The following is a 12,032-nucleotide window of genomic DNA, read 5'->3' as shown; positions in this document are numbered from 1 at the left end:
TAAGTTTTCTGGGAGGGGCTCGGGGTGGACTGCCATGTGTGAGCAGCTGGGGCTGCTTTGCAACTGGGGCTGCAAAGCCAGATGGAGACACGTGGTCTGAAAGAGGGAAGGGCTAGTGGCTTTGAAGCTCCAGATGCTAGCACATTAGGGCTTAGCTTCTGGAGACCCAGACTGGCCTTCCGAGGATTAATGATGAGTCTGTTAAGGAAGGTGCAATGGCGTGCGTCCTTGTTTCAAAGGAGACCCTTGCATGGCTCCCATGGTGGTCAGTTGCTGCTCAAGAAGAAGGCTGGAGATGCCATATTTTTTACACTGCTGTGCCCCCCACACAAAGCCCAGAGTTCCTCAGTTTGCAGCAGAGATGTACAAAGGCCGTGTCTGGGGGTAGGCAGCAGTTTGGTTCAGCTTGGGAAGAGCACATGGTCCACTCTTGGAGCTGAGAATCAAGGGTCAGGACTCTTGGTTCTACGGCCGACTGCAGGAGGTGAATGTAGTCTAGTGGTTAGAGCAGGGGAATGGCGAGTCCTGGCTCTGAGAAGGAACGGCAGTCTATGGCTTAGGGCTAAGAACTGGGAACCAGGAGGGCTCGTGGCTTTTACGTCCATCTTTGCCACTAACCTGGTAAATTGTTTAATCTGTGTGCCTCACTTTCTCCCTCTGTAAGCGTGACGCTTCCCAACCTTCCAGGGGTGCTGCAAATGTCAATTAAATGGCTTGTTAAGTGTTTTTACAAGATCCTGGGACTGAAGCGGTTTGTAAAAGCCAAGCCACTAACTGCTATTTCTGGCTTCCTGGGAGATCTCTTCTAGCTGCCGGGCAGCTACAAAGCTTAGACTCTGAGTGATTAGGACTCATCTCCTACCTCCATCTCCCCTTCCCAGCAGACCTTGGATGGCTAGACAGGTCTGGGAATTTCTTGGCTTTCCGAAGCCTCCTTTCTGCTCTGATTCATCGAATGAATTATATGTTGAAACAGCTGCAGACTGGGGTGGGGGGGATGGAAACCTCACTTACAATTAATTAAAAGCATGAAAGTAATTACAAGCAAATCGCCCCAGCCAGCAGCCTTTCACTGCAATGGACTCTGTTGATAAATTTGAGTATAATTGGATTAGAAATATTAAAAACATGCTGCATATAAAGGATCAATAAATAACTAAAGGCTGGGCCAATTGTGGTACGAGGCTTCAGAAGGGACTGCACAGCTTGTTTTAATGCCCCATCCTGGGCTCTTCCTTCTGCAAAGCTCCGTGGTGTTGGCTTTGCGGGGGGGACAGCGCCACCTGATGGGGCTGGTCGGGAAGTGGCAGGACGGGAGTCTTGTGTGGAATGGGTGTGGAGGGAGAGCCGTGTCAGGCTGTGCTGCAGGCCAGTGTTGGACAGAATCGGGCACCCTCATGCTGGGGAAGAGGCGCAAGTCTTTCCTGGGGTTTTGCTCGGTGTGGGGTTCGCTCCCCTGAGGTTCTGGGAATGGAGGATCCAAAACTCAGTCAAACCCACTGAGATTTGCTTGGTTTTACAACTTAGAGCCACATGCTGCTGCAAATGGGATGGGGTTTTTACCCCAAGCTCTGAACTGGCCCTGGATCAGGTCAGGGGGCTGGCCCAGGCTCCCTCGATCCATGAACCTTCCCCGATACTGGCTGAGCTTTGAGTTTGTGGTGAAATGCGTAACTAGGCCAGTTTGTTTGGGATAGGGCTTCCCTGGGTGCATGCATGTTAATAACAACAGTCTGCCTCTGCCCTACGTGCCAGGTCTCTGGGCCCTGCCAATGCTAATGGATCCAGCCACACACCCACACCAAGAGGCAGCTCAGCATTACTTTCCCATTATCCTGATGGGGAAACGAAGGTGCAGAAAGGGAAGTGACTGGCTCAAAGTCACAGACGTGGTCAGTAGCAAAGGTGGTAACAGAACCCAGATCTCCATGCTGCTGGAAGGCAGTGCAGTCTTGGGCATAGAGCCTGGACTGCCGCCTGGAGTAGTTGATTCTGCTCCCATCTGCTAACGACCTGATGGGTGACCTTATGCAAGTTCCTGCCCCTCTCTGTGCTTCAGTTTCGCCTCCCACCATGTGACTGTCTTGTCTGTTTAGATTGTAGGTTCTTTAAGGCGCGGATGGTCTGTTGTTGTGTATCTGTTTGGGCAGCACAATGAAGTTTCAGTTTTGACGTCTAGGTGCTATGGTAATACCGTGTCTTTTAACAAGACCATCTTTCCCTCTCATTTGCACAGTTCCACCTGCGTTGCCATTGAGTTTGTGTGGGTCTGTCTGTAGTAAAACAAATGCACTTACCTGTACCTCAGTCATGAGATCAAATATTGTCAGACAGTCAAATCACACAGGTGCTGAGAGCGTCCAATTAAACATTACTACCTTCATTTGAATAGTCATTCATTCAACTCATGACGCACCTTTGCACAAACAAGGGCCTCTCTTCCTATTCTATTTTTGTTTAAGAACGAGCGAAAGTAAATGCAAAAATAAATAAATCTGTCAGTCCAACACGGAGGTTGAGATTTGCATATATAAAATGTCAAGACATTCCGAGTTATGATTCCCACGGCAACAGTAAGTCATCCTCATTATACGCAGATATTGGCATGAACCCCATGCTCCTGATGCGTCAGGTACACCTGCTGCCACCTTTGACTTTCCTCACTCTTTTGAATGTCTAATAACTGTAACTGCGCACTGTGTTTAGTGGAGATGAGTGTATGCCTGTGGGTATTACATGTATCGGTCCTATAGAGGATCGTTCAGCTATAACTCCAACATGTTAGATCACCGAAAACATCTGTGAAGTCAAGCACAGTCCTGCATTACCTGGCACAGCAAACATTCCTTTGTCTATAGGTTCTCTCATAATTTCCTAAGCAGGGAATCCAATAGCCCCATGCTAGATTGCCATTAGAGAGAGCTGCAGTAGCTATGCATGGAGTTCACTGAGCCCTGGGAATCTGCAGTCCATCCTGGGAGTTATAGGTTTTACTCATTAAGATACTTGCCTAGGCTGATTGGAGAAGCAACCATGGCTGGGGCCATGCCAATCAGGGCCCAGCTGGCTCTCATCAAAGGCCTGTGGGGCCAGAAGGCAGAGGAGTCTCTCTCTAGCACTGGAGAGAGAAGGACCTGGCTGCCTGGAAGCAGGGCACCTGGGGCAGAGCAGTGCTGGGGAGAGGTGAGAGGAGCTGGGGAGCTCCAGCCTGGTAACTCCCCAGGCTGAGGCCTTGTGAAGGCCTACGGAGGTACTGGGGCTGCAGAGATACAGCCGGGGAATAGGCAGAGGCAGCAGGTCCCAACCCCTTGCCGATGATGAGTGGCCGTTACACTGCAGTCTGCCCCAACGAGCGGGGGCTAGATGACGACTGGCAGTAGCCACTGAGGCGAGGTGGGTTTAGAGCAGGGGTCTCAAACTCAAATGATCACAAGGGCCACATGAGGACAAGTACATTGGCCCAAGGGCCGCATTATTGACACCTCTACCCCACCCCCACTGCGCTCAGCCCTGCCCCTACTCCACCCCTTTCATGAGGCCCTGCCCCTGCCCTGCCTCTTCCCACCCTTTCCCCAAAATTCCCAGCCCAACTCCACCCCCTCCTTGCCCCCACGGGGTGTAGGAGGGGTGAGGGGTGCGGCAGGGGGTCAAGGCAGTGGGTTGGGGTATGGGGTGCCGGAGGGATGAGGGCTGTGGCAGGGAGCTCAGGGCAGGGGGTTGAGGTGTGGGGTGCAGAAGGGGTGAGGGGTGCGGCAGAGAGTCAGGGCAGGTGGGTCAGGTGCAGGGTGCGACAGCAGGCTCAGGGCAGGGGGCTGGGGTGCAGGAGGGGTGCGGAGTGCAGCAGGGGGCTCAGGGCAGGGGGTCAGGGTGCGGAAGGGGGCTGGGGTGCAGGAGGGGCCCAGAGTGGGAGGTCAGGGTGCAGGAGGGGTGAGGGGTGCAGCAGGGGGCTCAGGGCAAAGTGCAGGGTATGGCAGTGGGTCAGGGTGCAGCAGGGGGCTCAGGGAAGCGGGCTGGGGTGCAGGAGCGATGAGGGGCTCAGCGTGCAGGGTATGGCAGGGGGTTGGGGTGTGGTGGGGGCTCAGGGCAGTGCATTGGGGTGCAGGAGGGCTGTGGCTGGGGGTCAGGGTGCAGGGCACGGCAAGGAGCTCAGGGCAGGGGGTTGGACTTCTGGAGGAGGTTGGGGGGCGGGCTCTGGCCCGGCGCGCACTGGGGGCAGGGCAGGCCAGAGACGCTCTAGGGAAACGCTGGGGGAAGGGGAGGGGGCTGCGAGGAGCTCGCGGGGCGCAGAAAAGAACCTCGCGGGCCACTTGTTTGAGACCCCTGGGTTAGAGGATTGGGGGGGTTCCCCTGGGAGGGGAGACCCAGAGAGCAGGGGTACAGCTGGGGCAGGACCCTGAGGTAGAGGGGCACCGGCCAGCAGAGGGTGTTCTGAAGCTGCAAAAGAGCTAATTCTAAGACGACCAGCAGGAGGCGCTGCACCGGTGAGTCTTTGCTTCGCTATAGCACCCTACATAATGGTGACCAAGCTGAATGTAGTCCCTAAACCAGTGACTCCTGCACACACAGGCTGTTATCAGAGAATGCAGAAATAGGAGCATCCGCTCAGACACTTTCCAAACAGATCCTGGAGGTTTCTCTGCACCACATTTTAAAAGCTGCAGGGACTGGCAGACATTTCGCGTTCAATTCAGTGCAGATTGTTGGAGGAGAGGATGGCACTGTGCTCTCTCTTAGGGACTTGTGTTAATCTCGTTTTTGTAGTTCTCCAGCTCTGAAATAAGTCCTTCAGACAGAGAATGTCTGTTTGCTCAGTGTGTAAACAGACACATAACACAGGGCTTGTGTGCACAGGACACTCTGTTCGAAGCCAGGGGTTATGCTGGCCCAAGCTGTAACAGTGTCGCTATTCCACTATAGCTATATGGGTCAATTTCTCTGTGTAGACAAGCCTACCGTTAAAGCAGCAGCATAGTGTGTGTGTGTGTGTGTGTGTTACACAAGATTCCCAAACAAATGACTTGCTGACACACCTGTGGAAGTGAGGCCTTTGAGCCTTGTTGGAATAGATTATGCGTTAGGCATTTGACAGGTGATTCTTGGTTGTGCGTATTCTGGGACTGAAAGGGAATCAGCTCAGAATAATATTCACCTCACTGAAGTCTAACAACTGCTTGTGTGTGTACGCAAGCCTGCCTCACTCCCCAGTACAGCCCCGAGAGCCATTTTAAGACATGTTGTTGACGGGAGTGTAACAGGGTTATTCATCTAGAACCAGGTGTGTTTCCTAATACTCTTAATCATATGAAAAGAGGCAGCATTCAATGACAGAATCAACTTCCTAGCAGCTTCCCGAGGGAGCTAGTTAATTCTGGCTTTCCTTTTATAGCCTCTCTCCAATCAATCACATTCCACACTCACCGAACTCTGATGTGGAAATGAGTAATTGGTGAAAATGCTATTGATGGTGCCCGATCAGACACTATGTATCCCAGGGACAGGATCAAAAGGCAGGTCACTTGAGAGAGCTGAGGTGACCGGAGCCACAGGAGTTCACAGAATTGCTAGTGAGTGGGAGAGGCATCTGCTGAAGAGACCAGGCCAGGCTGCCAGGTGCAGGCATGCGCCTTCCCCAAGGCGGTGGTTTGGAGAGCGAGCAGGGTTGGGAGGACCAAGGGGCCCAAAGGAGATGTTGTGTACAGACTGAGCCCTGTGGGAGAGTGGGCAGCAGCCCCCCCAGGAAAGCTGCAGCCTTGCTGGGGGTGGGTGACAGAGCAGCGTTATGCCTCACCTTGCACCAGAACTGTGCTCTTTGCTATGTACTCAGTGATCTCTGTGTCCCAGCCCCTTAGCCCATGTGCCTCCCCACACACCCCCAGCCCTGCCCCACAACCCACTGGGGAACATGGGACAGGAAGCCCATTAACCTCAAGAGCTGTGGTTATTGCTGTCCCCTGGCACTGCCCTCCCACTGTGGTCCTTCTCTCAAGGAGGACTGGAAGCAGGGGGTGGAGTCTGAAGCTGTATCTCCAGCACGGCAGCTCAGTGCTGGCTCTGACATTGGAGAATCCCTCCCGTCTCCCAGTGTTCGCACTGCCCTCTCTCCTAAGGAAACGGTGCTGAAGTTCCCTGCCTCCTTTTGGTCGGGGACCCTCTATGCCACAGTTCTTACTAGGTTGTGGGGGACCCTCTTGTAACATGGCAGCCTTGGCATGCTTCAGCTCCCAGGCCACGTGGGACCAGGCCACGTTTTCAGATTGGTTTGGGACCCTGGAAAGGCCCAGAGCTCTAGTGTTGTTCCAGACCACGGGTCAGGCCCCATCTCCCCGCCTGCCCAATCCCCACAGCTGTGCTGGGACTGGGTCTTGCACCATGATGGGAATTGCAGGGGTGAGGGGGTGTCCAACATTCCTAGTTTGCTGCAGTGCCGCTGGGCCAGAACATGGCAGCTCAAGAGCTGTGACAGGCTGCAGAGTCAGGTGCCACTAGAACGGGGTGTCCATGACCTATATGTTCCAGTGCAGACTTTGGCCCCGTGCCTTTTAATCCAGAAACGCCCTTCTCCTGCCTTTTCCCCAGTATCCTGCTCAGACAGCTGGGAGATCAGTAGCTTCCTCCCCACCAACCGACCCGGATGGCAGATGCCCCAGCACACCCGCATGTCTGAGGAGGGATTCCGTGCAGGCTGAGAGAGGTGGATTTTCCTGCCCATAGACTCTGCAGCCGCCACGCGAGCCAGCCTCAAACCACGGCACTAATATCAATGATAAAGGGAGGGGGGAATTCTCCCCCCTCATTCCAGCTCCATTTTAATAATCTAAGAAAAGAGGGCTCCATTTCCATCCCCATTCATATGTATGAAATTAGGCAGGAGCTGGATTTGAATTGGAAATCAGGGCTCTTTCCAGGCCTGGCCCGGAGGGGGGTAGGGGAGGCTGTGGAGCACCATTAGAGTGCAGTGTTCTGGCATTAATCTGTGTGGTCACACTCCCCGTTAGCTGTTGTTGGCAAGGGGGAAGGTGGGTGCGGGGCTGGGGTGGGGTGGAGGCTAACACTGATTTTATCTGGGATGAGAAATTGCGAGTCAGCGGCTGAGAGCTCCTCTCGGGGGGCTGTGTGCAATGGGTCTAGCGAGAGCCCAGCTGGGCTCCAGCCCCACTGAAAACCCCTTTGTAATCAGCATGGACTGGCCCCCTTGTTGGTAATCATGGCAGAGCCCGAGGACAGTCACAGAGACGGAGCTCCCTGCTCTGCCCTCGAGATGGGCACCTTGGCAGGGTCAGCGAGGCCTTTGCCTTCCATTTCTGTCACTGCAGAGCCCCCAGCTGGGGATTTAACTAAACCACCCGGGATGGGTCTGGAGATGCGTGGCCAGGGGAGCCATTAGCGCAGTCCCTCTCCCAACACACACTGGTGTGGCGGAGCAGTCCCAAGTCTGCAGCCATGTTGGTGGGGCAGTTTAATGTGCATCACGCCCTGGTCTCTCCCTTCCCCTTGGACGAGCGCTGTCAGAGATGATTAATCCTGTGTAAGTGCTGGGCCCTGTGTGGAGAGGGGCTCTCGCTCTCGGGCCGGGGAGGAAGAAGACGCAGCAGGTGGGACTTTGCCCTCAGTGAAACTGACAATAGGTGTGAAGCGGAGAAGTACAGTAGCACAGAGTATAAACCCCAGAAACAAAGCACCAGACTAATCCCTCCGACTACAGAACCCTGGCTGCCCTCTGCTCCCAGGCTGGTCGGCTTTTAGCATTATGCACATGGGCCCTAGTGCATGGCCGGTGTTGCGCTGCTTTGATCTGGGTTCCTGCCGTGTATCAGGCTCCCATTGCTAGCAGCCCCATGCAATCACTGGGCTGTGTCAGTCTGGGCTGGGGGGAGGCGAAGGGGGAGCCAGGGGAATTGTTTTCCTCTGCGTTCATTATAGATGCATGAAGATTATTTCCCCCCTGCTTTTTTGGAGTCTGTTCATCTGGCTGCTTCAGCAACGCCTGGTGGCCGGGGTGGGTTGCAATTTACAATAGTGTGCTCTGAACCCAAACCAAGGGCCAGGGAGCTCTTAGGGTGTGTCTGCCCTGCAACATAAGCCCCGCTGCAGCAGAACTGAAGTTAACAGACCCTGGGTTTATTAACTAAGGGCTTGAGCGTCTACACTCATTTGTAACCCCAGACTAGGAATTGTTGAACCCTGGGTCCCAACCTGGGATTCCAGGATCTGCAGGCCCAAGTCCAACCACCCATATCCCAGACTTCCTAGCACCCTTCCAAAATGTGGCCACTCTGTCCCTTTGTTTGTAGTGCAATGTGGGAAAACTTGACTGTCCACCGAACTTGAGCGTCCAGAGGACGGAGAAAATCAGCTTGTGGGATTCCCAGAACACGAGTCATGGGGGGCTGCAACTACACTGCAAAGCAATAAGGCTTGAACCCAGGGTCCTGGTTTGCCTCAGGGTTTGACCCTCTATCCCTGTGGGGACCTGGGATCTGAGCCCTGGGTTAGGGTGATTTGTGTGTAGATGGAAGGAGGGGTTAGGCTCGAGCCTGAGTTGAAACTGCTGTGTAGACAAACCCTTAGTCTAAAACAGTGGGCTAGGGCTCTGGAGGCCTGGGTTCTCTGAAGGACTCTGCCTCTGACTGGCTGCGCAATATTGGGCAAGTAACTTGGAACCAGATTGTCCCATGAATTCGGAGCATGTGCAGCATGCTGGGTAACTGCACATTACACTGGCTAACCTTGTACTTTGCACAGGCAGTTAATGCAACACCTTCCATGGTGATAACTGGAGGGTCTGCAAATCTGGCTCCCTAGCCCTCTCTGCCTCAGTGTATCCATCTGTACAATGGGGCTGAAATTCACCTACCTTCGGATGGGCGGGATTGAGGGCTGCTTGATGATTGGATGCACAGATTCAGAGCACAATAGACGTGCCCAGCCCGGGTTTCTTTGACCAGCCCTTTCTCACCTGCCACCATGTTGCATCCCCCTTGGAGAGGAGAAACAGGTTGTGCTCTGTCCCTGGCTCCCTCTAGATCTTCAGTGCTAACAGTCCCTGCTCCTCTCCCCCTGCAGGCTTTGTGCTGCAGTACTCGGTGGACAACAGCGAGGAGTGGAAGGACGTGTTCATCAGCTCCACCGAGCGCTCGTTCAAGCTGGACAGCCTCAAGTGCGGCACGTGGTACAAGGTGAAGCTGGCAGCTAAGAACAGCGTGGGGGCCGGCCGGATCAGTGAGATCATCGAGGCCAAGACACACGGCAGAGGTAAACCACCAGGGGCCGCCCAGCCACTCGGAATTGGTCTGTCTGTCTGGCCTGATGCTGGCAGAATGGCGTGTACGTCTCGTCTCAGGCCACCTGCACTGGTTCCCCTCTGTAATGCACTCCTTAGCTCCTGGCAAGGGAGGGAGGGAGCGAGGAAGTAGTCCGCCCCTCATTCAGCACAGCACTACGGCCCGAGTGCATCAGCACGGGCTGCTGCTGGAGGCAGAATACAGGACACGGGCTGATGAGCTGGTTCCAGCTTGTTAGTAGGGAAAGACGAAGGGCTTTCCGTTTGCTTCTGCCCTGGACGATGCTGTTCCTGGGCTGCTGGCCGCTCCCAGGGCATCCTGGACCAGCTGCTATTCTGGCACGCACGCACTCACCAGGGCCTCCCCCAGCCCAGCGAGGAAAGGTCCTGAGGCAACTTGCTCTGCACTGTTCCATGCCACTGGCCAGGCCCTAGCATGGCCAGGGGCCTCGCAAGCCTGGTGCAGAGATTCACCAGCTGCATTTCTTTTCCTTTTCAGATTTTACATTTGATCTACCCCTTGTGGGGTCAGATGTTGATGCTTTAGCCCCTCCCCATCTTCCCGTCATACTGCCACGCACCCTGCCTTCTCCCCCGGTTTCCTCCGGTGCAGTCTGCTGAGCTGCAGTATTGGGAACACAAGGAGGAGTGACAGCAGCATGATCGTGTGGGGTGTGGATGATGCTGGATCCATGGTTAGGGGTCCAGAGAGGGTCCAGTGAGGCCCACGCTGTCTTCTTGCCAGGATCGAGCGAGAGAGACTGGTGGGCAGAAGAGGAGAAGCAGGAAAACTCCTGCCCCAGTCTGATACTGCAGAGTAATTTGGTTTTGTAAGGTTGCTGCAAGGCCACCAACTGACTCCTCTGTACAGCTGTGAGTGTCCTTTTCTTTGCTGAAATGAGAAACTCCCAGGAGGCGTTTAGAATCTTCTTCTGTAACGTGTGGTGCAAGGTGCAGGAGGTCAGTTTATTGGCGTCATGTCCTTGACAAGAGTCCTGTTAAAAGTTGGCCGTGGCCTCATACGGACGAGCTTATTGCTGGCTGTGACCGATGGTAAAAGAACTCCACCGTCCTGTCATCTTTAGCTAAGATGCTGTTGCAACTGGCTGTGACCAGAAGTAGAATTTTTCCCCTACCTGCCCAGGCAGTGACCTCAGCAGTCGTGTATTACGGAGACACAGGTTCTGCTCCTCCAATTCAGTTACCAAACCCTATTTCCAGCAGCCCAGCCATAAAACCCCTGCAGGAGGGAACCTGAGCAGCAAAGCTTCTGACTGGGTGACGTGGCGGGAGGCGCCCTTTGCTTCTTCTCACTTGCTGGGCATTTACCAGCGTCTGGGCAGGCGGCTTTGTGCTTGGGAGCTCTGTCACCGGCTTCGCTTTGCAGCGTGAACTGTGGCAACCATGCAGGCACTGGGTTGGAAGGGACTGAGTGCGCTGAGCGTTGCTGGCAGGATGGCGACGGGGTAAGAGCCAGTTCCCATTGAAAGCTGGACTGAGACCCACCACCGAACTGCTTCAGATGCAGCAAAGTGAGCAGAGGCTGTGGGGAGGGGGCAGATGGAAAGCTTGCCCTGTAAGAGCTGCCCCCTCCCAGGCCCTCATGGCATGTCCTTTTCCACAGAGCCCTCCTTCAGCAAGGACCAGCATCTCTTCACCCACATTAATTCTACGCACGCCAGGCTGAACCTGCAGGGCTGGAGCAGCGGGGGCTGCCCCATCATGGCCATTGTCCTGGAGTACCGGCCCAAGGGCAACTGGGTCTGGCAGAGCCTCAAGACCAACAACTCGAACGAGGTCTTCCTGACGGAGCTGCGCGAGGCCACCTGGTACGAGCTGCGAATGAAGGCCTGCAACAGCGCTGGCTGCGGGAACGAGACCACCCAGTTCGCCACGCTGGACTACGACGGCAGTAAGAGCTGATGCAGCATGGCGAGTGGCCTGGTTTTGGGGGGCTGGCTGCGGGGCATAGCATGCTTTAGGGGGCCAGGGGATGTGGTGCGGGTTAGGTGGCTGGGGTGGGCCAGCAGTAGGATTCCCACACGGGCATCATGTTACACCATGTGCCAGCAGCACGGCATTAGGGGGGTTGTCTCTCTTGCTCAGCATTTTGCTGCTACCTGTGGCCTGGCTGAGCCACTCATCTGAACACCAGGCAGCTGCAGCATCCAGAATCTGCTGCTTCTGCGGTGCTGTGCACCCCACCTTCCTCACTTCCTAGCCAGGTCCTCCATGCAGCCGTCACTAGCCTTCCTCCTGCCCCTCATCCTCCTCTGCCCACAGCTGGGATCACATGAGGCTCTCGCGCCTGACCCGGAGCTGGGAGGGGAGCATAAGCAGTGAGATTTGCCCAAAGTAGGTTAGAGAGACGAGCTGCACAGAGCTCTTCTTCAGGCCTCTGTGTAGTTCAAAAGCTCGTCTCTCTCACCAGCAAGTCGGTCCAGTGAAAGACACATGCACGCACACCGTCTTTCTACTATCCTGGGAGTAACACGGCTACCAGCACACCCTGAACTAGATTAGGCTGATGGGGAGAGGAGTACAGAAGAAAGCCATCTCGCCAAACCCCAAAGAGAGCATATGCTGGAGCCGCCCTGCTAAGTGCCTTCCTGGCTCACCACAGGCCTGTCCTAGCTAGAGACTTCTCCAGGTCTTTCTCATGCCTTATTACTATATACAAGTTAGCTCTGGCACCTAGCTATCCCAGCTCGCGGCTTGGGTTTTAAACACTCCCACAGCCTGATCTTCGTGA

At 54.9% G+C, this 12,032-nt stretch overlaps 1 protein-coding gene across 1 annotated transcript in view; it reads left to right on the top strand.

Annotated features, from left to right (window-relative positions):
* The window catches only part of DSCAML1 (DS cell adhesion molecule like 1), a 323,770-nt gene that overhangs the window by 285,660 nt on the left and 26,078 nt on the right, over positions 1-12,032 (top strand). Inside the window, exons 25-26 of the mRNA XM_075073502.1 lie at positions 9,064-9,252; positions 10,905-11,192. Coding sequence (XP_074929603.1) covers positions 9,064-9,252; positions 10,905-11,192 — 477 coding nt within the window. The remainder of the gene's footprint in view (positions 1-9,063; positions 9,253-10,904; positions 11,193-12,032) is intronic.

Source organism: Chelonoidis abingdonii, chromosome 18 (genome assembly GCF_003597395.2).
Source record: "Chelonoidis abingdonii isolate Lonesome George chromosome 18, CheloAbing_2.0, whole genome shotgun sequence".
Classification (NCBI taxonomy): domain Eukaryota; kingdom Metazoa; phylum Chordata; order Testudines; family Testudinidae; genus Chelonoidis; species Chelonoidis abingdonii.
The sequence above is the reverse complement of the archived record's forward strand: the minus strand, read 5'-3'. Positions and strand labels throughout refer to the sequence as shown.